The sequence below is a fragment of the Anastrepha ludens genome, chromosome 6, assembly GCF_028408465.1.
Source record: "Anastrepha ludens isolate Willacy chromosome 6, idAnaLude1.1, whole genome shotgun sequence".
Classification (NCBI taxonomy): Eukaryota; Metazoa; Arthropoda; class Insecta; order Diptera; family Tephritidae; genus Anastrepha; species Anastrepha ludens.
The window spans coordinates 65,754,284-65,780,615 of NC_071502.1; the positions used below are offsets into that span (position 1 = coordinate 65,754,284).

At 35.5% G+C, this 26,332-nt stretch overlaps 3 protein-coding genes across 3 annotated transcripts; all 3 read right to left on the reverse strand.

Annotated features, from left to right (window-relative positions):
* Positions 1 to 938: 938 nt before the first annotated feature.
* On the reverse strand, positions 939 to 2,112 carry LOC128866096 (apolipoprotein D-like). Its single transcript, XM_054106595.1, has 5 exons — positions 2,047 to 2,112; positions 1,852 to 1,963; positions 1,653 to 1,783; positions 1,353 to 1,525; positions 939 to 1,281 (listed from the first exon to the last, which is right to left on the reverse strand). Exons 1-5 carry the CDS (start codon positions 2,052 to 2,054, stop codon positions 1,154 to 1,156), a joined length of 552 nt encoding a protein of 183 aa, XP_053962570.1. The 5' UTR covers positions 2,055 to 2,112; the 3' UTR covers positions 939 to 1,153.
* A 12,198-nt stretch (positions 2,113 to 14,310) lies between these two features.
* Positions 14,311 to 15,484, reverse strand: LOC128866097 (apolipoprotein D-like). Its single transcript, XM_054106596.1, has 5 exons — positions 15,419 to 15,484; positions 15,224 to 15,335; positions 15,025 to 15,155; positions 14,725 to 14,897; positions 14,311 to 14,653 (listed from the first exon to the last, which is right to left on the reverse strand). The coding sequence occupies exons 1-5, from the start codon at positions 15,424 to 15,426 to the stop codon at positions 14,526 to 14,528; spliced, it is 552 nt and encodes a 183-aa protein (XP_053962571.1). The 5' UTR covers positions 15,427 to 15,484; the 3' UTR covers positions 14,311 to 14,525.
* Positions 15,485 to 21,564: 6,080 nt separating this feature from the next.
* Positions 21,565 to 22,718, reverse strand: LOC128866098 (apolipoprotein D-like). Its single transcript, XM_054106597.1, has 5 exons — positions 22,653 to 22,718; positions 22,458 to 22,569; positions 22,259 to 22,389; positions 21,959 to 22,131; positions 21,565 to 21,887 (listed from the first exon to the last, which is right to left on the reverse strand). Exons 1-5 carry the CDS (start codon positions 22,658 to 22,660, stop codon positions 21,760 to 21,762), a joined length of 552 nt encoding a protein of 183 aa, XP_053962572.1. The 5' UTR covers positions 22,661 to 22,718; the 3' UTR covers positions 21,565 to 21,759.
* Between the last annotated feature and the right edge of the window lie 3,614 nt (positions 22,719 to 26,332).

Below are 26,332 nucleotides of genomic sequence, written 5' to 3' on the forward strand. Positions count from 1 at the left end.
TTTCGAAGCAAACTGTTTACAGCGAGATTCCAGAGAAGGGGTGAAAGTACTCCGCCTTGAGGAGTGCCTTTGACGGCGTACATTCTCATGCGGTTTAACCCAAGCTCTGAAGTGATTATTCTATTTTGGAGCATTTGTTCGATCATCGATTATGTTCTTAGTCTGAATTTATTTCAAATTAACAATTTTGTTAATTCTCTGAATAGAATTATGGGCCCTATATTTGTAAGTGATAACTTAAGCTAAGATATCAATGAATGTTTGAATCACATAAACCCTAAAGATATGCATCATTTACTCTTAGTTGTCAAACTCGATTTCTACTGTTTTGCTACTTTGTTTTGCTGTTCCTTCGGATGCCAGGTTATCGCTTAATTATCCATTATGCAATTTTGCCAACTCCAGTTTTTATTGTTATTCTGCTTGGATAACATTCCACTTAGAAAGAAAAAGAATTACATTATAATTTACCTTGGTATCCTAAGGATTTTAAAAGGCTTAAATATCTTAAAAATAAGTTTAAATATACTAAAAATCATTTGTATTTCGTTAAAGGATTTCAACTATTAACATAAATGTGTCTATGATACTTAAATTAATAACATGGAGTTGAACATTAAAGCAAATCCTAAAACCTTCTGGAAATACATAAAATCTAGAAAGAGTATTGCCAGTGTTTCCACCGCCATCTTTTTAGATAGTAGTCAAGGGCGAAGCTGAAGTGAAGCGGTAAATTTATTTGCTGAGTTTTTTGAATCTAATTTTTTTGATGAAGAACTTGTTCTTCCGTGCGACTTTTCTTCTGACATAGATTACGTCTTGAGCTTTGGAGCTCTTTGTCTTTCTACTAAGGGTATTAGTAGTGTTTTATTTAAACTGAACAGGCTTATTTCCAGAAAAATTAAGGCGCGATTATCATAAAAAACATCCATTATATATGCGAAATTCATATGGAACATTTTAATTTTCAAGAATTTATTTATTTGATACTACATATATTTAGTAAGAAGTTATTTTTATCAATTCCAGTTGTTAAGAATTCATATTTATTTAGCTTTTTGCTTAACTGAATAGCCAGCTTATTCATAATTCCAAGCCAGTCCATTCAATTGGGGTTTTCCAGCATTTGGGAGAAATCATCAGAAGCTGCTGCTTAGCATTTGCTTTGATCCGTAACAGTCAATAGCGAGGGATCAAATCCACTTGAGCTCACAACATTTTTAGCCTTCGCCACAGTGGCAGCAGATGGTACTCGTTGGCGGGTAAGGATCCAAATCCACGCTAAGGAAAATCAGAAATATAAAACACTGAATTTAATCAATTCTTGGAATTTAATTTTCCATTCTACTTACTTTTATGTGTGTTGCCACTAGCGGGTTCGCAGGTGTAAACAACAGCGTAGCTAATGTAATCGGTGAACAAAACCCAAAAGTTGTTGGGAGTTACTTGACCAGAGTAGTGAATTGTGAACTTACCATTTGAAATTTGCGTGGCAGTAGCGACATAATCGCTGCTTTTGCCGGTACTGCAGAGCACAAAAAAAATGGAAAAGATAATATCAAAAGCTGAACTAATATCCCAAAGAGGACATGTTTTATGAAAAAGGTGCATATACGGTATATGCAGGTATATATTTCAATTGAATTACTTACGTTGGATCAACCAATGTATCCACCTTGTGCATCACATTTTTACTTTTTTGGGTGTGTACTGTTCTCACACACTTGGAGTTACCCTCCAAAGCAGAAGGATACTTGGCATATTCGTAAAAGGTGCCCATATACTGTATCGCAAACAGAAAACATTAATTTAGTATTTGACAAATGTACGCAACTGTTCACTTTTACTTACTGCATATAAGTTGAAGTAACTCTGTACTGCCGGACTTGGGCAGGCACCTTTAGATCGGATTTGTGCATTGGCAAGACCGAACAGGGCCAAGGCGATGATTGGAAGGATTGTCCTATATTGGTGCAAGTTACAAGCATTAGTTTAAATTTATAGATTGGTTTCTTGGGTTTCCCTTAAGGATTTTCTATTACTTACTTTTGCATGCCGTATACTTCGTGTAGTTTACTGGTTAAACTAATGTTTTGCTTGCACTGGTTGCACTTTTTATACCCTTAGTAACGAATTTATTCGAGTTTTGTGGCCACCGCTACTCGTACAGTGTTCAGTTATAGACGGTCTGGTAGGTCAAAATATGCATTATTTTAATTCAGAAGTGAAATGGTATTGAATAGTTGTTGAAAAAATAGATGAAATTAAAACAAGAACTGGAATGAAAAAGTAATAACAATAAAAATGTTGAATACTAATTCTGTACATACCCATTAGGGTGTCCCAGGCTACAAGGGGGAATTTTTTTTTTTCGGAATTTCAATACGCATACCCTTTATTTTTTTCCATTTGACTCTAAAAACTTAAATATAAAATATTATTGAGATCGGATGTCATTAACCCGTGCCGACTTGATGTCAAACTTTAAGTTTAAAAGTTAGTATGAAAGCTATAGGCTCACAATAGAGAAAAGTTTAATTGAATTTTTAGATAAATTAAATAAATAAAAATAAATAAAATATTTCGTATTTATTTTCTTTTTATTATAAAAGGGACATCAATCATCAAATTTTCTTTTCAAAGTTTGCTTTTTACAGACGGGATACCTGTCTGTGTTCTTGTACGGAACGTAATAAAAATTGTTTTTGCTCCTCTTGAACAGTGATCAAACCATGGAAGTCTTGCATTAAGGGGTTATATACCTTGTGGTCCGGTGAAATTAGCGAAAGTTGGGTTTTTTTTAAAGATATGTAGCAATAATTTTATTGTATAAACGTTTTTATTATTGGATATTACAATGTTTAAAGAAAAAAAAAGGCTTTGTTTGTGTAAAAATATTTAAAAATGGCGGAGTTATGGCGTTTTCCCCCAAGACCCTTTTTTTGGAAGAGGCTTGCGGTGGACGCGATTCAAGTCCACCAAGTCAACTGAAATCAAAAAATCGAAAAGATTTCATTAGTATAGGGTTATATCTTCTTAGTGAACGATCAATATATTAAATATTTTGATTTTTGTGAAAATAGGAACATGTTTTTAAAAAACTCCACTTCTACAGTCCTAACATTGGCATTAAAAAATTCATATCTGCAAAATAAAAATTTATACATAAAAAGTTGATCGTTCACTAAGAGGCGACATCAATTACGAACAATTTAAAAAAAAATTATAAAAATCGGTTGAATACTTTTTTTGCAATCGCGTCCACCGCAAAAGCATTTTTGGAAAAACACGTTTTTGAGATAATCGCGTTTAAAGTTTCAAGCGCCGCATGAGGCCGTACGCTCAGGACGTGACGACGCACAATTTAAAACGCTGTAACTTTCGATCTATTGCTCAGATCTCTATGAAATTTTTGGAAAATGTTCTCAAGGGATTGTACTTTACGATAAAGAAATAAAATTTCTTTTGATTTTTTTGAAAAACACAAGGTATATAACCCCTTAACTTAACCACTCTTTCTGCCGTATCATTTAACTGATTTCAGTCCTAGAAGCTTATTTTTAGCTTGTAGAAACGAATCATCATTTGACAACGAAGAGGGGCACTTGTTCAGAAAACTGTCGTCAATCTGGAGTCGATTAAACAGGAACTTGCTTTTGACAAAGACGAAGTCATCAATGTTTTTCTCTGAAATTAAAACAGATAGATCAGTTATCAATTATACCTATTAGCAAACTTAGTAAAAGAACAAAATCAAGGCTTAATTAACGTACCAAAAAGTGGGCCCCAGAGTTCTTCTTTGGATGCAATGTAACGTTTATTGTGAGCTGTTGGGTTTTCTCTAGTTAAGTTAGCAATCATTTTTACTTTAGTTTCTAGATTGACATCATCATCAAATAAAGCCAGAATAGATACTTCATCTGTCAAATACCAAAAATGCTGGCAAAACTTCTGCAAAGCTGCTTTTGAAATACTTTTGCCTATTGTTTCGTAATTTTTCATGGCCTTCAAAAAACACAAATCCTGATACGGCGCCTTTACTGCTAAAATACATTGGAGCCAGGGTTATACGTAGGATGTCACGATGAACAGACATACGTCCAACAGAGCTGCCTTATCCTTGTTTGAAATCTGAATTGAGAGCTAAGTAACGATATTTTTAACGAATAAATGGCTCTCGCCATGCATCGAGCCTGGTGCATAGCACCTGGTGCCGAATCTTAAATTTCTTCTCTGAATCTCCGCCAAGAAATATAATTGAAAGCTCAATTAATTCGCGATAGTCATAGATAGATTTTCTCGGGATCGATATTTTTCCAGTTTTCTCGGAATTTCTTCAATAATGGGATAACTGGGCTTGTAGTTACTTGACTGATTTTCGCTTCAAACACGCCTTTAAGTACTAATTCGTAAACGTGATGACGGCAAGCAAAAATAAGCACTTCTCTACCCAGTTTTTGTTCGAGAAGCACACATGCTCCATTTATGCGGCCTGTGTTAGAAGCAGTAGTATCACAACAGAGAATCTGCACTTTGTCTTCAAGGTTCCAATTCGTAATAGCATCCCTAACTGCGTCTGCCTGTTCCCTTCCTGTCGAGCTATCCAATTTAGGAACAGCAATAATTTGTTCTTTATTATCGTATGTAATAATTACCGGTAGGTGTTCTTCTTTACTTTTACGTGAATCTAGAGCTGGCAACAGTTTTCCGTCCCAGTGGACAGTTATCGTGTCCGGGACCTTGTTTTGAAAATAAATTTTTATAGCTTCATTTCCGTACGAACTCTATGGATGGAGGACCTGCTTATAGGGAATTCATCCGTATTGTGCCCCAGAGCCTCAATAGTAGCTTCAATTATAAAGACAGAATCCCTCACACTTAACTGACACCTGTGTAATGCGGCAAATAACTTGGGAGTTATGATATTTTTCCGCATAGAAGTTTTATCGAGCTGAGAGGAGGCTTCTCTTGCGCTGGGCCTATTTTCTTCTAATTCTATTATTTCACAATCAGAAGAGGACTTTTCTAGTGGTGGTTCGCAAGATGATGTTGATGGGGCTAAGGATGAAAAATTTTTAGCACGTCGCTTTTCCTCCTCGATGATTCTAAGGCACGTCCTTTCCTCTTTGTTTGTCAGTTTTTTGTCCACTCCGGCTAAGTGACCGGGCCGACCTGGTTTTCTTTGGCGCTGCAAGAAGATCTTATCTTCATTTATTGTAATCGATTGAAGAGCATCGGCATGTGCAATGTCAAACAAATTCTTTAAGTTTGAAACAAACTCCTTTCGACGCTTCAAACACTTCTTGAGTTTTTTCGCATTTTTTTGCAATTCACTCCAAACTTGGTATAGTTAACTAGTTTCTTAACACATTTAGATATTGATCTGGTCGGTATACGTGCCTTTTCCCAATAAATAATACACTCACAAATTGTGAGATTTGCACTTTCATTGACACTTAAGTTCACTTCACGAATATTAAAGAACAAAACTGCCAGTACTTTCCCGTTAGAGGGAAGTTTAGAACCGGTGATTTGATGTTTTACGTCCCCTATTACAAATATCTCCTTTTAGGAACTTCGTAACTCCACTGACATGTTGACTACACGAAAAAAAACGCGATTACTAATAAAATAAACAAGTAATTACATGCAATCAATCCGACAGTTCGCGCGCGCCGTACTATACAAGTACCGACAGGTTTCCACGCAACTCGGCACGGGTTGCCGTGATTCTAAATAGACGAAACTTTATTTTTGGATGTTTTGAGACCATTCAAACAAAATAAGAGGGTATGCGTTAAAAAAAAAAAACACTTTAATTTTTTTGGGACACTCTAATACCCATATATCTATTTTATTTTTTAGTCTTATTCCACTGTTGTTCTTCCTCCCTTTCTAATTTTGGTGCGATACACATAATGTACTTATTATTATTTGCATAATAATTTATTAAATAATTTTCTAAAATATATTTAAAGTATTAGCCGGATAACTATCATTTTATTAGATAAAAACTTTAATATAATTAAGTTTCCGCAAGTGTTACACTGTGCAATGCTACCTAATCTATTTTATTCTTTACGAGTGCACGAAGTCATTTGTAAGGTCACGATTTGTCGTGGTTTAATTTTGTTCGCCTAATTGTGAGATTTTTTGCACATCGTGTGTTGTAACGAAATAAAATTCAGGATAGTGCAGAAATTTGTAAATTGAAAAAGTTCTTTATTTGGTGAACAAATTTATAAGTCTCAAATCTGGAGGTTTCCTAATTGGGATTTGCACTTTTGCTATTTGCTATACTGTTCTCACTGTTATTTTTCAGGAATAATTTTTAGTTTTTCGGATCCTCTTTTATCAAACCGGATATACTCCCATTTAGGATGGTAGATATCTTTACACTAAAATCAACAATCAATAGGCTGTGCTCTGCCGAAGTTGGTCGGCCTTCTTCTATCAAAAAGACATCGTAGACTTCATGACCTAAAGGCCTAAGAGCTTGGTTTACTCGGTGGAAGGTTAAAGAGAAGTATACATTGTTATACTTGTATAGAGCAGTAAAAATATGTATGAGAAAGGAAATTGTTAAATCTGTGAGCTAAGTGACATTTTGACATGACATGAATGGGCGGAACTCAAATTGTTTTGCGTATAGATAAGTCTAGTATGGATTTTAAGGTGGAGCGATAGTATTATGTGGACACTTTTCTATATTTTTTGTAAATACTGGACCATAAATTTATATAAATGTTCTTTGTAAAATACTTCTGAAATGTAGTCGATTGCTAATATTGAGTAATTTCGATAAAATCTTATCCACTGCTAAAATATGCGTCATCGCCGAATTGTAGAATCTGACTAACAGCATTGACTCAATTGTTCAACGAGAATATCATAGATCTGATCTGTAGTCCACTTCTATCTGTCATTACCAATTTTGAGAAGAGACTATAAACAATTCATCGAGGTAAGTCCTTATATTATTTGCCGATGCTGCAGAGTCCTGACCGTGACGGAGTATTGAAGATGGGGGGAAGTATTTTTCTAGAAACATCTCTTAGTTGAACAAAGTGTCACCAGGAACCTACTGGTGATACCACAGAGACATGTATAAAAAAAGTTAAAAGCTCAATCGCACTTTATACATTGCACTACATGAGTGACGGAATCGTCAATATTGTGCTCAAAGTAGACTCTATGTATCAAGGCCTTTCTGTCTCTACCTCGTACATCGAACTGCCCGTCAAAAAGTTATATTACATAGATCTCAAGAGAGTCACTTTTGAAAATATTTTGGTATATCAGAATTTTTGTATATCAGTAAATATGATAAGTTAGTGGCATTTGCCCGTTACACTCATAAAATAAGAAGATGCAATGTTGTTATTGGCTAAAGAATAAAAATTCACCCTATAAATTTCCACACAGTCGAGGTGTTTTTATAAATTCGGAATATTGCAAAATTGCGTCAACTGCCGCGCGCTCAAAATAAAGAAAACTGCCGTAAAAACTTGAACATTTTGGTTCAGAAGAGATTATTTATTTGATCCTATATTTAACAAGAAGTTATATTTACCAATTCCAGTTGCTCATAATGTCATGCTCATGTGTCGAAAATTGAAAATATTAATTTCCAATTAGATATACATTCCAGCAAAAACAATTTAGACATACATATGTATGTGTAACGCGCGCTTTTTAAACGAACAATTCCCGATCTTTTTTTTGGCAGAATGCAACAGTGCATTTTTACTTACTTTAGTTATTTGGAAATTACTCTGAACTGGCGGATTTGGGCAGGCACCATTAAATTTCATTTCTGCGTTGGCTATACCAAACAGAGCCAAAGGCAAGAATTGTCATATATTGGTGCAAGTTAATAGTTTAAATGTATAGATTAGCATTTTAGGTTTTCCTTAAGGATTTTCTATTACTTACTTTTGCATGTTCTCTCTAGTTGAAACTAATGTTTTGCTTGCAGTGCTTACTATTTTTTTAATCGTGGTAAGGAATTTATTTGAGTTTCGTACTCATGGCTACTCGTACAGTGGTCAGTCAAGGCGATCTGATAAGACAAAATATACATACATTAGTTTCATTGAGAATTGAAAAAAATTAATTTTAATAAAAATTTAATATTAATACTTCTTTGCATACACATGTATTTATTCAATTTGTTAATCTTATGTATTACGGGGATTTCCTTCTATTTTTTAATTTTGTCTGTTTCACATAATGTAGTCTATTATTTCTACCTTTTGTGGAATTTATTAAATAATTTTCTAAAAAATATTTAAAATATTAGCAGGATGTCTATAATTTTAATACAAACTTTAATATACATAATTCATTTTCCTCAAGTGTTACACTGTGCAATTCTATCTTATCTTATTTTACTGCTTGAAAATACTCGAAACCATTTGTAACATCACGATTTGTTGTAGTTTAGTTTCGTTCGCCTAATTGTGCGAGTTTTTGAACATCGTTTGTTATAAAGGAATAAAATTCTGGAAAATATATAACTTAGGATTTTACAAAAGTTTATCAACAATGTAAATTAAAGAAGTCCTTTATTAGGTGACCTATTTTATAAATCTCAAATCGGGATGCTTTCCAATTGGTTTTAGTACTTCTATTATCCTTTCCTCGCTGTTAATTTTTTATATCTTTTTTCTATTGATTTATTTATTTAAGTCTATGAATTACAATCATTACAGGCTACTGATATATTATATATATTTAAAAAATAACATAAAATTCAAGAGATTAAAAACAAAATAACTTTTGAAAGCGAGAAATAGGGAACAACATCATTATTAATGGAATTTATGTCACATAAAACACGAGTAATGGGAGTATTACTGGCAAAATTAGTTTTAAAGTTTTCCCAATAAAAAGAGTAGGGGTAAAGGTAAATCGAATCCTTTCTAACAAGTTGGGACAATCAATGATTCTGTAATAATATTATGAGTCAAGGCCAGACACAGTGTAGACCTATGAATTTCTAAGGACTTGAGACTAATAAGCATCAGACGAACAGAATATGAAGACATGGGTTCAATAAAATTCAGAGACCGAAGGGCATATTTGGGAAAGATTTTTTTTGCACACGCTCGATTCTACTAATAGCTTGCTGACTACATGGTATCGAAATAAAAACAGCATGTTCTAAATGGGGCCTAATAAATGATGTATAGAAAAACTTGATGGTATAGGTTTCAGACAACTTCCATTTGGCATTCCATCTGACAAAACCCAACATGGAGAAATGTTCTGAAGTGATATAATTTATACGGTTATTAAAGGAAAATTTGTTATCAAAGTCAACGACAAGGCCTTAAACGCACTAACAGACTGCAGGACACAAGTCGAGATACTGCGGTTAGTATACACAATGTTAGACGTTCTCGAGTAAGACACTTGAAAGCACTTGGACAAGTTCAGCGAAGACGATGGCACCACAAGTAAAGCCTATCCATATCGGATTGAACAGTAAAAGTACGTTCACATATACATTAATTACCAATAAATCCTCAAAATTAATCAACCCGTTCACATATGGCATTTTACCTGCAAAGTTGACAATCAGCTGTCAATACTGTTGTGAAAGGTTTTTCTTCATAGAAATTATTTTGGTGGAATAGTTTGGTGTTTTTAATTTTTTAATTATTATTAACGTTATGAAGAAAAGACAAGGAGAAGCAATAGCTAATTTAATTGCACAATTGGCTGCTAATAATAAACTGTTGGAGGAAATCCGTAAACGGCGTTTACTGCGATTTCAAAAAATTATGGCAGCAGTACGCATTCGATATTCGATATTAAATTTTATAATAAGTAATAAGAGGACACACGCATTTATTCTGTTATATGAATGCATAGTTAATAATACCTAACAAACATTTTATTAGAATTATGTCTACAAACCTGTTTTCTTTACCGGCATCCATTTTATTTAGTTTTTACTTTAACGTTTTTCTTTACCCGCGTAAAAATAATGATCTATTGCACAGAAAACACAGAGTTGTATGTCAAAACGTATGGTTATTATCTAGGATTATTTTATAATCTCAGATTTCGGGAGAGAAATTTTGTATGGGAAATCACGCTTTTTAATTGCGGATTGGGAGTTAAGCACGAAAAAGTAGGTCATCTACTTATATGTGAACGTATTATAATGACATCCTCTGGAGCCTTGATCGCTGAGGAGATCTTAAGGTCATCAGCATAAAGAAGACATTTAGCAAATGAGAAACAATTTTTGATATCATTAATGAAAAACACAAATAAGAGCGGTCTCAAGATACTTCCTGACGGAACACCAGAGATGGCAGCAAAGGGAGTAAATGTGTTTAACACAAGTAAGAGTTTATCCATCGCAGAAAAGCAGAATAACAAGCTAATTTTTTAACAAAAATTCTATAAGAAACTTTGTCAAATGATTTCGAAAAATCAGTGTTATTTATTTATTCGACCAGGAAACGAGCCGAGAAAGAATCAATGCAGTACTCTCTAAAAACAGCCATGTTAGATACTGCAGATCTGCTGGCCAAAAGCCCATGCTGATTTGTACAAATTAAAGATTTAACGGCAAAACTGAGTTTTGCATTGACATCCTTCTTCTTCTTAATTGGCGCGATAACCGCTTACGCGATTGTGGCTGAGTTTAACAAAGCGCGCCAGTCGTTTCTTTCTCGTGCTAACCGGCACCAGTTGGACACACCAAGTGAAACCAAGTCCTTCTCCACTTGATATTTCCAACGTAGAGGAGGCCTTCCTCTTCCTTTTCCTCTACTACCACCAGCTGGTACCGCATCGAATACTTTCAGAGCCGGAGCGTTTGTATCCATTTGACGAACGTTTGTATCCACATGACCCAGCCAATGTAGCCGCTAGATCTTTATTCGCTGCGCTATGTCTTTGTGGTCGTAAAGCTCATACAGCTCATCATTCCATCGCCTGCGATATTCGCCGTTGCCAACGTGCAAAGGTCCAAAAATCTTACGCAGAATCTTTCTCTCAAACACTCCAAGCGTCGCTTCATCGGATGTTGTCATCGTCCACGCTTCTGCGCCATACGTTAGGACGGGTATGACGAGAGCCTGGTAGAGCGTTAGTTTTGTTCGCTGAGAGAGGACTTTAGTACTCAATTGCCTCCTTAGTCCAAAGTAGCCCTTGAGAGGAAGATTTGAGTTTAAATAAGTCATTACTAATATTCTCAGGGAAAAAACAAAAAGCTCCAAAGTTTAAGGCATAATCTATGTCAGAAGAGAAGTAGCGCGAAAGAATAAGTTCTTCATCAACTAAATTATTAATTACTGTCAACTGTCATTTAAGCGGATGCCTGTCTCCACTCATGAATGGTGACTCTCTGTTAGACCAGATCTGTGTCTGTATAAGTTGTTCCACTTCCACAAGTTGTACAAGGCGTCGGTTGACAACATAGTACATCTAGTTTGAAATACTTTAAATGACAATCATTTATGTGTCTTAGCTGATCCAACATGCCTCTAACTAGTATCTCTAACTCTACTCTCACAACAAATAATTTTTCTGAAAATGCCGAATTTTATTTAATAGATTATGTTCTTGGTTGGTTGGTTGGTTGGTTTAAGGGTGACCCCGCATCGGAGTGCCACATAGGTCACAAGTTGGGTCCGTTGTGTTGCCCTAGAGCTCATTATTTTAAATGATTTCCCCACCTAACCGAGATTTTTATTGTAGATCTTTGTCAAAGATATTAATTCGTTTCGAGAATTTGATGAGAGATTCGATTCTCAGGTCCGAGAGTACTGAAAGATTGTCAATTGTTGGAGAGCCTAGAAGAGCGAGTCGACTTCTGGCTAGACCGGGACAACTGCACAGCAAATGTCTGCGCGATACTTCTTCATCTTCGTCCTCGCAGTATCTGCACAGGTCGTTTTGGGGAACCCCGAGCCGACGTGCGTGAGTGCCCAAAAGGCAGTGGCCGGTGATAAGAGATATTATATGCCTTAGTTCGTGTTTCGAAAGACTTATAAGGGTTTTTGTCTGTTTCAGATTGTAGGATGGCCAGATTTGTCTGGTCGTAACGCAAATAGTTTCCACTCGCCACCTCCGATCAGCAATGCTGTGAAATTCTCGATCAATGAGCAATTTACATGTTGAGAGCGGAATGTGGATTGTGGGTAAGTTACTAACATTTGATTGCGCAGCTCCAGCTCTTGCGAGCTCATCAGCTTTGCAGTTACCTTCGAATCCACTGTGACCCGGTATCCAGATAACTTGGACAGAATTCTGAACACTTATCTCGTTAAGAGATAAGAGAAAGGATCGAACCACATCTGAGTGGGTATAAGAGGAGCTAAGTGCTCGAACGGCCGCTTGACTGTCGGTGAAAAAGCGGATATCCTCTAGTGATATTCTATTTTCTAAGAGAGTTTTCGCAGCATACCAGATAGCGCATACTTCCGCTTGGAATACGCTACAGTAGTCGGGTAATCTAAATGATAGATTGATGTGAGGAGAATTGGAAAAGATTCCAAATCCCACTTTGCCGTCTTGTTTTGAACCATCTGTATATATAATCAGTGGGCCATCGATTTCGGTTAGATTTGTCTTCCATTCTTCCCTAGTTGGGAGTGAACAGGAGAATAGCAAGGGTGGTGATGGAAGACTTACATGATAGTCTACGTCGGAAGAGATAACAGTGTTCCTGTGCAGTATGGCAGAACGGCCAAGATACTTTTTCCATTTTGATATGGCATTCATGCGTGTCGCTGCTTTCACTGCAATCGCCTTGCCAGCCAGATCGATAGGGAACAAGTGAAGCAACGTATTTAGAGCCTTAGTAGGTGTTGTACTTAAGCATCCTGTTATCAGGAGGCAGGCTGTTCTTTGAACTCGATCAATTATGGCTACTCTACACCGTTTTTCGAGTGCTGTCCACCATACAACCACACCGTAGAAGAGTATCGGTTTGATGATCGAGGTATATATCCAATAAATGATCCGAGGTGAATAACCCCAGGTTTTGCTTATAGCTTTCTTACAAGTATAAAGAGCTATGAAAGCTTTTTTACATCTGTTTTCGATGTTCAATTTCCAACTCAACTTCCTATCTAGAATAACTCCTAGATATTTAGCTGAATCAGATAGGAGTAATGATTCCCCTTTTAAGGTTATTGTTTGCAGTGGAGGAGATTGTTGTTTCCTATTGAAGAGAACAAGATCTGTCTTTGCTGGATTCGCTTTTAGTCCGCATTCGGTGCACCATTTTGACAGAATATTGATTGAGCGTTGCATGAGCTCAGTGAGGGTATTCAGGTGTTTGCCTGACACGCAGAGAGCAATATCATCTGCATAGGCTACAACCTTGCAGCCTGCTTTTTCGAGATTTCGAAGCAAACTGTTTACAGCGAGATTCCAGAGAAGGGGTGAAAGTACTCCGCCTTGAGGAGTGCCTTTGACGGCGTACATTCTCATGCGGTTTAACCCAAGCTCTGAAGTGATTATTCTATTTTGGAGCATTTGTTCGATCATCGATTATGTTCTTAGTCTGAATTTATTTCAAATTAACAATTTTGTTAATTCTCTGAATAGAATTATGGGCCCTATATTTGTAAGTGATAACTTAAGCTAAGATATCAATGAATGTTTGAATCACATAAACCCTAAAGATATGCATCATTTACTCTTAGTTGTCAAACTCGATTTCTACTGTTTTGCTACTTTGTTTTGCTGTTCCTTCGGATGCCAGGTTATCGCTTAATTATCCATTATGCAATTTTGCCAACTCCAGTTTTTATTGTTATTCTGCTTGGATAACATTCCACTTAGAAAGAAAAAGAATTACATTATAATTTACCTTGGTATCCTAAGGATTTTAAAAGGCTTAAATATCTTAAAAATAAGTTTAAATATACTAAAAATCATTTGTATTTCGTTAAAGGATTTCAACTATTAACATAAATGTGTCTATGATACTTAAATTAATAACATGGAGTTGAACATTAAAGCAAATCCTAAAACCTTCTGGAAATACATAAAATCTAGAAAGAGTATTGCCAGTGTTTCCACCGCCATCTTTTTAGATAGTAGTCAAGGGCGAAGCTGAAGTGAAGCGGTAAATTTATTTGCTGAGTTTTTTGAATCTAATTTTTTTGATGAAGAACTTGTTCTTCCGTGCGACTTTTCTTCTGACATAGATTACGTCTTGAGCTTTGGAGCTCTTTGTCTTTCTGCTAAGGGTATTAGTAGTGTTTTATTTAAACTGAACAGGCTTATTTCCAGAAAAATTAAGGCGCGATTATCATAAAAAACATCCATTATATATGCGAAATTCATATGGAACATTTTAATTTTCAAGAATTTATTTATTTGATACTACATATATTTAGTAAGAAGTTATTTTTATCAATTCCAGTTGTTAAGAATTCATATTTATTTAGCTTTTTGCTTAACTGAATAGCCAGCTTATTCATAATTCCAAGCCAGTCCATTCAATTGGGGTTTTCCAGCATTTGGGAGAAATCATCAGAAGCTGCTGCTTAGCATTTGCTTTGATCCGTAACAGTCAATAGCGAGGGATCAAATCCACTTGAGCTCACAACATTTTTAGCCTTCGCCACAGTGGCAGCAGATGGTACTCGTTGGCGGGTAAGGATCCAAATCCACGCTAAGGAAAATCAGAAATATAAAACACTGAATTTAATCAATTCTTGGAATTTAATTTTCCATTCTACTTACTTTTATGTGTGTTGCCACTAGCGGGTTCGCAGGTGTAAACAACAGCGTAGCTAATGTAATCGGTGAACAAAACCCAAAAGTTGTTGGGAGTTACTTGACCAGAGTAGTGAATTGTGAACTTACCATTTGAAATTTGCGTGGCAGTAGCGACATAATCGCTGCTTTTGCCGGTACTGCAGAGCACAAAAAAAATGGAAAAGATAATATCAAAAGCTGAACTAATATCCCAAAGAGGACATGTTTTATGAAAAAGGTGCATATACGGTATATGCAGGTATATATTTCAATTGAATTACTTACGTTGGATCAACCAATGTATCCACCTTGTGCATCACATTTTTACTTTTTTGGGTGTGTACTGTTCTCACACACTTGGAGTTACCCTCCAAAGCAGAAGGATACTTGGCATATTCGTAAAAGGTGCCCATATACTGTATCGCAAACAGAAAACATTAATTTAGTATTTGACAAATGTACGCAACTGTTCACTTTTACTTACTGCATATAAGTTGAAGTAACTCTGTACTGCCGGACTTGGGCAGGCACCTTTAGATCGGATTTGTGCATTGGCAAGACCGAACAGGGCCAAGGCGATGATTGGAAGGATTGTCCTATATTGGTGCAAGTTACAAGCATTAGTTTAAATTTATAGATTGGTTTCTTGGGTTTCCCTTAAGGATTTTCTATTACTTACTTTTGCATGCCGTATACTTCGTGTAGTTTACTGGTTAAACTAATGTTTTGCTTGCACTGGTTGCACTTTTTATACCCTTAGTAACGAATTTATTCGAGTTTTGTGGCCACCGCTACTCGTACAGTGTTCAGTTATAGACGGTCTTGTAGGTCAAAATATGCATTATTTTAATTCAGAAGTGAAATGGTATTGAATAATTGTTGAAAAAATAGATGAAATTAAAACAAGAACTGGAATGAAAAAGTAATAACAATAAAAATGTTGAATACTAATTCTGTACATACCCATTAGGGTGTCCCAGGCTACAAAGGGGAATTTTTTTTTTCGGAATTTCAATACGCATACCCTTTATTTTTTTCCATTTGACTCTAAAAACTTAAATATAAAATATTATTGAGATCGGATGTCATTAACCCGTGCCGACTTGATGTCAAACTTTAAGTTTAAAAGTTAGTATGAAAGCTATAGGCTCACAATAGAGAAAAGTTTAATTGAATTTTTAGATTAATTAAATAAATAAAAATAAAAAAAATATTTCGTATTTATTTTCTTTTTATTATAAAAGGGACATCAATCATCAAATTTTCTTTTCAAAGTTTGCTTTTTACAGACGGGATATACCTGTCTGTGTTCTTGTACGGAACGTAATAAAAATTGTTTTTGCTCCTCTTGAACAGTGATCAAACCATGGAAGTCTTGCATTAACTTAACCGCTCTTTCTGCCGTATCATTTAACTGATTTCAGTCCTAGAAGCTTATTTTTAGCCTGTAGAAACGAATCATCATTTGACAACGAAAAGGGGCACTTGTTCAGAAAACTGTCGTCAATCTGGAGTCGATTAAACAGGAACTTGCTTTTGACAAAGACGAAGTCATCAATGTTTTTCTCTGAAATTAAAACAGATAGATCAGTTATCAATTATACCTATTAGCAAACTTAGTAAAAGAACAAAATCAAGGCTTAATTAACGTACCAAAAAGTGGGCCCCAGAGTTCTTCTTTGGATGCAATGTAACGTTTATTGTGAGCTGTTGGGTTTTCTCTAGTTAAGTTAGCAATCATTTTTACTTTAGTTTCTAGATTGACATCATCATCAAATAAAGCCAGAATAGATACTTCATCTGTCAAATACCAAAAATGCTGGCAAAACTTCTGCAAAGCTGCTTTTGAAATGCTTTTGCCTATTGTTTCGTAATTTTTCATGGCCTTCAAAAAACACAAATCCTGATACGGCGCCTTTACTGCTAAAATACATTGGAGCCAGGGTTATACGTAGGATGTCACGATGAACAGACATACGTCCAACAGAGCTGCCTTATCCTTGTTTGAAATCTGAATTGAGAGCTAAGTAACGATATTTTTAACGAATAAATGGCTCTCGCCATGCATCGAGCCTGGTGCATAGCACCTGGTGCCGAATCTTAAATTTCTTCTCTGAATCTCCGCCAAGAAATATAATTGAAAGCTCAATTAATTCGCGATAGTCATAGATAGATTTTCTCGGGATCGATATTTTTCCAGTTTTCTCGGAATTTCTTCAATAATGGGATAACTGGGCTTGTAGTTACTTGACTGATTTTCGCTTCAAACACGCCTTTAAGTACTAATTCGTAAACGTGATGACGGCAAGCAAAAATAAGCACTTCTCTACCCAGTTTTTGTTCGAGAAGCACACATGCTCCATTTATGCGGCCTGTGTTAGAAGCAGTAGTATCACAACAGAGAATCTGCACTTTGTCTTCAAGGTTCCAATTCGTAATAGCATCCCTAACTGCGTCTGCCTGTTCCCTTCCTGTCGAGCTATCCAATTTAGGAACAGCAATAATTTGTTCTTTATTATCGTATGTAATAATTACCGGTAGGTGTTCTTCTTTACTTTTACGTGAATCTAGAGCTGGCAACAGTTTTCCGTCCCAGTGGACAGTTATCGTGTCCGGGACCTTGTTTTGAAAATAAATTTTTATAGCTTCATTTCCGTACGAACTCTATGGATGGAGGACCTGCTTATAGGGAATTCATCCGTATTGTGCCCCAGAGCCTCAATAGTAGCTTCAATTATAAAGACAGAATCCCTCACACTTAACTGACACCTGTGTAATGCGGCAAATAACTTGGGAGTTATGATATTTTTCCGCATAGAAGTTTTATCGAGCTGAGAGGAGGCTTCTCTTGCGCTGGGCCTATTTTCTTCTAATTCTATTATTTCACAATCAGAAGAGGACTTTTCTAGTGGTGGTTCGCAAGATGATGTTGATGGGGCTAAGGATGAAAAATTTTTAGCACGTCGCTTTTCCTCCTCGATGATTCTAAGGCACGTCCTTTCCTCTTTGTTTGTCAGTTTTTTGTCCACTCCGGCTAAGTGACCGGGCCGACCTGGTTTTCTTTGGCGCTGCAAGAAGATCTTGTCTTCATTTATTGTAATCGATTGAAGAGCATCGGCATGTGCAATGTCAAACAAATTCTTTAAGTTTGAAACAAACTCCTTTCGACGCTTCAAACACTTCTTGAGTTTTTTTCGCATTTTTTTGCAATTCACTCCAAACTTGGTATAGTTAACTAGTCTCTTAACACATTTAGATATTGATCTGGTCGGTATACGTGCCTTTTCCCAATAAATAATACACTCACAAATTGTGAGATTAGCACTTTCATTGACACTTAAGTTCACTTCACGAATATTAAAGAACAAAACTGCCAGTACTTTCCCGTTAGAGGGAAGTTTAGAACCGGTGATTTGATGTTTTACGTCCCCTATTACAAATATCTCCTTTTAGGAACTTCGTAACTCCACTGACATGTTGACTACACGAAAAAAAACGCGATTACTAATAAAATAAACAAGTAATTACATGCAATCAATCCGACAGTTCGCGCGCGCCGTACTATACAAGTACCGACAGGTTTCCACGCAACTCGGCACGGGTTGCCGTGATTCTAAATAGACGAAACTTTATTTTTGGATGTTTTGAGACCATTCAAACAAAATAAGAGGGTATGCGTTAAAAAAAAAAACACTTTAATTTTTTTGGGACACTCTAATACCCATATATCTATTTTATTTTTTAGTCTTATTCCACTGTTGTTCTTCCTCCCTTTCTAATTTTGGTGCGATACACATAATGTACTTATTATTATTTGCATAATAATTTATTAAATAATTTTCTAAAATATATTTAAAGTATTAGCCGGATAACTACCATTTTATTAGATAAAAACTTTAATATAATTAAGTTTCCGCAAGTGTTACACTGTGCAATGCTACCTAATCTATTTTATTCTTTACGAGTGCACGAAGTCATTTGTAAGGTCACGATTTGTCGTGGTTTAATTTCGTTCGCCTAATTGTGAGATTTTTTGCACATCGTGTGTTGTAACGAAATAAAATTCAGGATAGTGCAGAAATTTGTAAATTGAAAAAGTTCTTTATTTGGTGAACAAATTTATAAGTCTCAAATCTGGAGGTTTCCTAATTGGGATTTGCACTTTTGCTATTTGCTATACTGTTCTCACTGTTATTTTTCAGGGATAATTTTTAGTTTTTTGGATCCCCTTTTATCAAACCGGATATACTCCCATTTAGGATGGTAGATATCTTTACACTAAAATCAACAATCAATAGGCTGTGCTCTGCCGAAGTTGGTCGGCCTTCTTCTATCAAACAGACATCGTAGACTTCATGACCTAAAGGCCTAAGAGCTTGGTTTACTCGGTGGAAGGTTAAAGAGAAGTATACATTGTTATACTTCTATAGAGCAGTAAAATATGTATGAGAAAGGAAATTGTTAAATCTTTGAGCTAAGTGACATTTTGACATGACATGAATGGGCGGAACTCAAATTGTTTTGCGTATAGATAAGTCTAGTATGGATTTTAAGGTGGAGCGATAGTATTATGTGGACACTTTTCTATATTTTTTGTAAATACTGGACCATAAATTTATATAAATGTTCTTTGTAAAATACTTCTGAAATGTAGTCGATTGCTAATATTGAGTAATTTCGATAAAATCTTATCCACTGCTAAAATATGCGTCATCGCCGAATTGTAGAATCTGACTAACAGCATTGACTCAATTGTTCAACGAGAATATCATAGATCTGATCTGTAGTCCACTTCTATCTGTCATTACCAATTTTGAGAAGAGACTATAAACAATTCATCGAGGTAAGTCCTTATATTATTTGCCGATGCTGCAGAGTCCTGACCGTGACGGAGTATTGAAGATGGGGGGAAGTATTTTTCTATATTAGAAACATCTCTTAGTTGAACAAAGTGTCACCAGGAACCTACTGGTGATACCACAGAGACATGTATAAAAAAAGTTAAAAGCTCAATCGCACTTTATACATTGCACTACATGAGTGACGGAATCGTCAATATTGTGCTCAAAGTAGACTCTATGTATCAAGGCCTTTCTGTCTCTACCTCGTACATCGAACTGCCCGTCAAAAAGTTATATTACATAGATCTCAAGAGAGTCACTTTTGAAAATATTTTGGTATATCAGAATTTTTGTATATCAGTAAATATGATAAGTTAGTGGCATTTGCCCGTTACACTCATAAAATAAGAAGATGCAATGTTGTTATTGGCTAAAGAATAAAAATTCACCCTATAAATTTCCACACAGTCGAGGTGTTTTTATAAATTCGGAATATTGCAAAATTGCGTCAACTGCCGCGCGCTCAAAATAAAGAAAACTGCCGTAAAAACTTGAACATTTTGGTTCAGAAGAGATTATTTATTTGATCCTATATTTAACAAGAAGTTATATTTACCAATTCCAGTTGCTCATAATGTCATGCTCATGTGTCGAAAATTGAAAATATTAATTTCCAATTAGATATACATTCCAGCAAAAACAATTTAGACATACATATGTATGTGTAACGCGCGCTTTTTAAACGAACAATTCCCGATCTTTTTTTTGGCAGAATGCAACAGTGCATTTTTACTTACTTTAGTTATTTGGAAATTACTCTGAACTGGCGGATTTGGGCAGGCACCATTAAATTTCATTTCTGCGTTGGCTATACCAAACAGAGCCAAAGGCAAGAATTGTCATATATTGGTGCAAGTTAATAGTTTAAATGTATAGATTAGCATTTTAGGTTTTCCTTAAGGATTTTCTATTACTTACTTTTGCATGTTCTCTCTAGTTGAAACTAATGTTTTGCTTGCAGTGCTTACTATTTTTTTAATCGTGGTAAGGAATTTATTTGAGTTTCGTACTCATGGCTACTCGTACAGTGGTCAGTCAAGGCGATCTGATAAGACAAAATATACATACATTAGTTTCATTGAGATTCTATTTTGGAGCATTTGTTCGATCATCGATTATGTTCTTAGTCTGAATTTATTTCAAATTAACAATTTTGTTAATTCTCTGAATAGAATTATGGGCCCTATATTTGTAAGTGATAACTTAAGCTAAGATATCAATGAATGTTTGAATCACATAAACCCTAAAGATATGCATCATTTACTCTTAGTTGTCAAACTCGATTTCTACTGTTTTGCTACTTTGTTTTGCTGTTCCTTCGGATGCCAGGTTATCGCTTAATTATCCATTATGCAATTTTGCCAACTCCAGTTTTTATTGTTATTCTGCTTGGATAACATTCTACTTAGAAAGAAAAAGAATTACATTATAATTTACCTTGGTATCCTAAGGATTTTAAAAGGCTTAAATATCTTAAAAATAAGTTTAAATATACTAAAAATCATTTGTATTTCGTTAAAGGATTTCAACTATTAACATAAATGTGTCTATGATACTTAAATTAATAACATGGAGTTGAACATTAAAGCAAATCCTAAAACCTTCTGGAAATACATAAAATCTAGAAAGAGTATTGCCAGTGTTTCCACCGCCATCTTTTTAGATAGTAGTCAAGGGCGAAGCTGAAGTGAAGCGGTAAATTTATTTGCTGAGTTTTTTGAATCTAATTTTTTTGATGAAGAACTTGTTCTTCCGTGCGACTTTTCTTCTGACATAGATTACGTCTTGAGCTTTGGAGCTCTTTGTCTTTCTGCTAAGGGTATTAGTAGTGTTTTATTTAAACTGAACAGGCTTATTTCCAGAAAAATTAAGGCGCGATTATCATAAAAAACATCCATTATATATGCGAAATTCATATGGAACATTTTAATTTTCAAGAATTTATTTATTTGATACTACATATATTTAGTAAGAAGTTATTTTTATCAATTCCAGTTGTTAAGAATTCATATTTATTTAGCTTTTTGCTTAACTGAATAGCCAGCTTATTCATAATTCCAAGCCAGTCCATTCAATTGGGGGTTTCCAGCATTTGGGAGAAATCATCAGAAGCTGCTGCTTAGCATTTGCTTTGATCCGTAACAGTCAATAGCGAGGGATCAAATCCACTTGAGCTCACAACATTTTTAGCCTTCGCCACAGTGGCAGCAGATGGTACTCGTTGGCGGGTAAGGATCCAAATCCACGCTAAGGAAAATCAGAAATATAAAACACTGAATTTAATCAATTCTTGGAATTTAATTTTCCATTCTACTTACTTTTATGTGTGTTGCCACTAGCGGGTTCGCAGGTGTAAACAACAGCGTAGCTAATGTAATCGGTGAACAAAACCCAAAAGTTGTTGGGAGTTACTTGACCAGAGTAGTGAATTGTGAACTTACCATTTGAAATTTGCGTGGCAGTAGCGACATAATCGCTGCTTTTGCCGGTACTGCAGAGCACAAAAAAAATGGAAAAGATAATATCAAAAGCTGAACTAATATCCCAAAGAGGACATGTTTTATGAAAAAGGTGCATATACGGTATATGCAGGTATATATTTCAATTGAATTACTTACGTTGGATCAACCAATGTATCCACCTTGTGCATCACATTTTTACTTTTTTGGGTGTGTACTGTTCTCACACACTTGGAGTTACCCTCCAAAGCAGAAGGATACTTGGCATATTCGTAAAAGGTGCCCATATACTGTATCGCAAACAGAAAACATTAATTTAGTATTTGACAAATGTACGCAACTGTTCACTTTTACTTACTGCATATAAGTTGAAGTAACTCTGTACTGCCGGACTTGGGCAGGCACCTTTAGATCGGATTTGTGCATTGGCAAGACCGAACAGGGCCAAGGCGATGATTGGAAGGATTGTCCTATATTGGTGCAAGTTACAAGCATTAGTTTAAATTTATAGATTGGTTTCTTGGGTTTCCCTTAAGGATTTTCTATTACTTACTTTTGCATGCCGTATACTTCGTGTAGTTTACTGGTTAAACTAATGTTTTGCTTGCACTGGTTGCACTTTTTATACCCTTAGTAACGAATTTATTCGAGTTTTGTGGCCACCGCTACTCGTACAGTGTTCAGTTATAGACGGTCTTGTAGGTCAAAATATGCATTATTTTAATTCAGAAGTGAAATGGTATTGAATAATTGTTGAAAAAATAGATGAAATTAAAACAAGAACTGGAATGAAAAAGTAATAACAATAAAAATGTTGAATACTAATTCTGTACATACCCATTAGGGTGTCCCAGGCTACAAAGGGGAATTTTTTTTTTCGGAATTTCAATACGCATACCCTTTATTTTTTTCCATTTGACTCTAAAAACTTAAATATAAAATATTATTGAGATCGGATGTCATTAACCCGTGCCGACTTGATGTCAAACTTTAAGTTTAAAAGTTAGTATGAAAGCTATAGGCTCACAATAGAGAAAAGTTTAATTGAATTTTTAGATTAATTAAATAAATAAAAATAAAAAAAATATTTCGTATTTATTTTCTTTTTATTATAAAAGGGACATCAATCATCAAATTTTCTTTTCAAAGTTTGCTTTTTACAGACGGGATATACCTGTCTGTGTTCTTGTACGGAACGTAATAAAAATTGTTTTTGCTCCTCTTGAACAGTGATCAAACCATGGAAGTCTTGCATTAACTTAACCGCTCTTTCTGCCGTATCATTTAACTGATTTCAGTCCTAGAAGCTTATTTTTAGCCTGTAGAAACGAATCATCATTTGACAACGAAGAGGGGCACTTGTTCAGAAAACTGTCGTCAATCTGGAGTCGATTAAACAGGAACTTGCTTTTGACAAAGACGAAGTCATCAATGTTTTTCTCTGAAATTAAAACAGATAGATCAGTTATCAATTATACCTATTAGCAAACTTAGTAAAAGAACAAAATCAAGGCTTAATTAACGTACCAAAAAGTGGGCCCCAGAGTTCTTCTTTGGATGCAATGTAACGTTTATTGTGAGCTGTTGGGTTTTCTCTAGTTAAGTTAGCAATCATTTTTACTTTAGTTTCTAGATTGACATCATCATCAAATAAAGCCAGAATAGATACTTCATCTGTCAAATACCAAAAATGCTGGCAAAACTTCTGCAAAGCTGCTTTTGAAATGCTTTTGCCTATTGTTTCGTAATTTTTCATGGCCTTCAAAAAACACAAATCCTGATACGGCGCCTTTACTGCTAAAATACATTGGAGCCAGGGTTATACGTAGGATGTCACGATGAACAGACATACGTCCAACAGAGCTGCCTTATCCTTGTTTGAAATCTGAATTGAGAGCTAAGTAACGATATTTTTAACGAATAAATGGCTCTCGCCATGCATCGAGCCTGGTGCATAGCACCTGGTGCCGAATCTTAAATTTCTTCTCTGAATCTCCGCCAAGAAATATAATTGAAAGCTCAATTAATTCGCGATAGTCATAGATAGATTTTCTCGGGATCGATATTTTTCCAGTTTTCTCGGAATTTCTTCAATAATGGGATAACTGGGCTTGTAGTTACTTGACTGATTTTCGCTTCAAACACGCCTTTAAGTACTAATTCGTAAACGTGATGACGGCAAGCAAAAATAAGCACTTCTCTACCCAGTTTTTGTTCGAGAAGCACACATGCTCCATTTATGCGGCCTGTGTTAGAAGCAGTAGTATCACAACAGAGAATCTGCACTTTGTCTTCAAGGTTCCAATTCGTAATAGCATCCCTAACTGCGTCTGCCTGTTCCCTTCCTGTCGAGCTATCCAATTTAGGAACAGCAATAATTTGTTCTTTATTATCGTATGTAATAATTACCGGTAGGTGTTCTTCTTTACTTTTACGTGAATCTAGAGCTGGCAACAGTTTTCCGTCCCAGTGGACAGTTATCGTGTCCGGGACCTTGTTTTGAAAATAAATTTTTATAGCTTCATTTCCGTACGAACTCTATGGATGGAGGACCTGCTTATAGGGAATTCATCCGTATTGTGCCCCAGAGCCTCAATAGTAGCTTCAATTATAAAGACAGAATCCCTCACACTTAACTGACACCTGTGTAATGCGGCAAATAACTTGGGAGTTATGATATTTTTCCGCATAGAAGTTTTATCGAGCTGAGAGGAGGCTTCTCTTGCGCTGGGCCTATTTTCTTCTAATTCTATTATTTCACAATCAGAAGAGGACTTTTCTAGTGGTGGTTCGCAAGATGATGTTGATGGGGCTAAGGATGAAAAATTTTTAGCACGTCGCTTTTCCTCCTCGATGATTCTAAGGCACGTCCTTTCCTCTTTGTTTGTCAGTTTTTTGTCCACTCCGGCTAAGTGACCGGGCCGACCTGGTTTTCTTTGGCGCTGCAAGAAGATCTTGTCTTCATTTATTGTAATCGATTGAAGAGCATCGGCATGTGCAGTGTCAAACAAATTCTTTAAGTTTGAAACAAACTCCTTTCGACGCTTCAAACACTTCTTGAGTTTTTTTCGCATTTTTTTGCAATTCACTCCAAACTTGGTATAGTTAACTAGTCTCTTAACACATTTAGATATTGATCTGGTCGGTATACGTGCCTTTTCCCAATAAATAATACACTCACAAATTGTGAGATTAGCACTTTCATTGACACTTAAGTTCACTTCACGAATATTAAAGAACAAAACTGCCAGTACTTTCCCGTTAGAGGGAAGTTTAGAACCGGTAATTTGATGTTTTACGTCCCCTATTACAAATATCTCCTTTTAGGAACTTCGTAACTCCACTGACATGTTGACTACACGAAAAAAAACGCGATTACTAATAAAATAAACAAGTAATTACATGCAATCAATCCGACAGTTCGCGCGCGCCGTACTATACAAGTACCGACAGGTTTCCACGCAACTCGGCACGGGTTGCCGTGATTCTAAATAGACGAAACTTTATTTTTGGATGTTTTGAGACCATTCAAACAAAATAAGAGGGTATGCGTTAAAAAAAAAAACACTTTAATTTTTTTGGGACACTCTAATACCCATATATCTATTTTATTTTTTAGTCTTATTCCACTGTTGTTCTTCCTCCCTTTCTAATTTTGGTGCGATACACATAATGTACTTATTATTATTTGCATAATAATTTATTAAATAATTTTCTAAAATATATTTAAAGTATTAGCCGGATAACTATCATTTTATTAGATAAAAACTTTAATATAATTAAGTTTCCGCAAGTGTTACACTGTGCAATGCTACCTAATCTATTTTATTCTTTACGAGTGCACGAAGTCATTTGTAAGGTCACGATTTGTCGTGGTTTAATTTCGTTCGCCTAATTGTGAGATTTTTTGCACATCGTGTGTTGTAACGAAATAAAATTCAGGATAGTGCAGAAATTTGTAAATTGAAAAAGTTCTTTATTTGGTGAACAAATTTATAAGTCTCAAATCTGGAGGTTTCCTAATTGGGATTTGCACTTTTGCTATTTGCTATACTGTTCTCACTGTTATTTTTCAGGGATAATTTTTAGTTTTTTGGATCCCCTTTTATCAAACCGGATATACTCCCATTTAGGATGGTAGATATCTTTACACTAAAATCAACAATCAATAGGCTGTGCTCTGCCGAAGTTGGTCGGCCTTCTTCTATCAAACAGACATCGTAGACTTCATGA

What these genes read in the sequence shown, in the direction of transcription:
- LOC128866097 (XM_054106596.1), bottom strand. An exon ending in GTTACTTCAACTTATATGCA is followed by an intron (nt 15,156 to 15,223) that starts GTAAGTAAAAGT and finishes TTTGCGATACAG; the next exon opens with TATATGGGCACCTTTTACGA. An exon ending in TAGTGGCAACACACATAAAA is followed by an intron (nt 14,654 to 14,724) that starts GTAAGTAGAATG and finishes GATTTTCCTTAG; the next exon opens with CGTGGATTTGGATCCTTACC.
- LOC128866096 (XM_054106595.1), bottom strand. An exon ending in GTTACTTCAACTTATATGCA is followed by an intron (nt 1,784 to 1,851) that starts GTAAGTAAAAGT and finishes TTTGCGATACAG; the next exon opens with TATATGGGCACCTTTTACGA. An exon ending in TAGTGGCAACACACATAAAA is followed by an intron (nt 1,282 to 1,352) that starts GTAAGTAGAATG and finishes GATTTTCCTTAG; the next exon opens with CGTGGATTTGGATCCTTACC.
- LOC128866098 (XM_054106597.1), bottom strand. An exon ending in GTTACTTCAACTTATATGCA is followed by an intron (nt 22,390 to 22,457) that starts GTAAGTAAAAGT and finishes TTTGCGATACAG; the next exon opens with TATATGGGCACCTTTTACGA. An exon ending in GATACATTGGTTGATCCAAC is followed by an intron (nt 22,132 to 22,258) that starts GTAAGTAATTCA and finishes TGTGCTCTGCAG; the next exon opens with TACCGGCAAAAGCAGCGATT.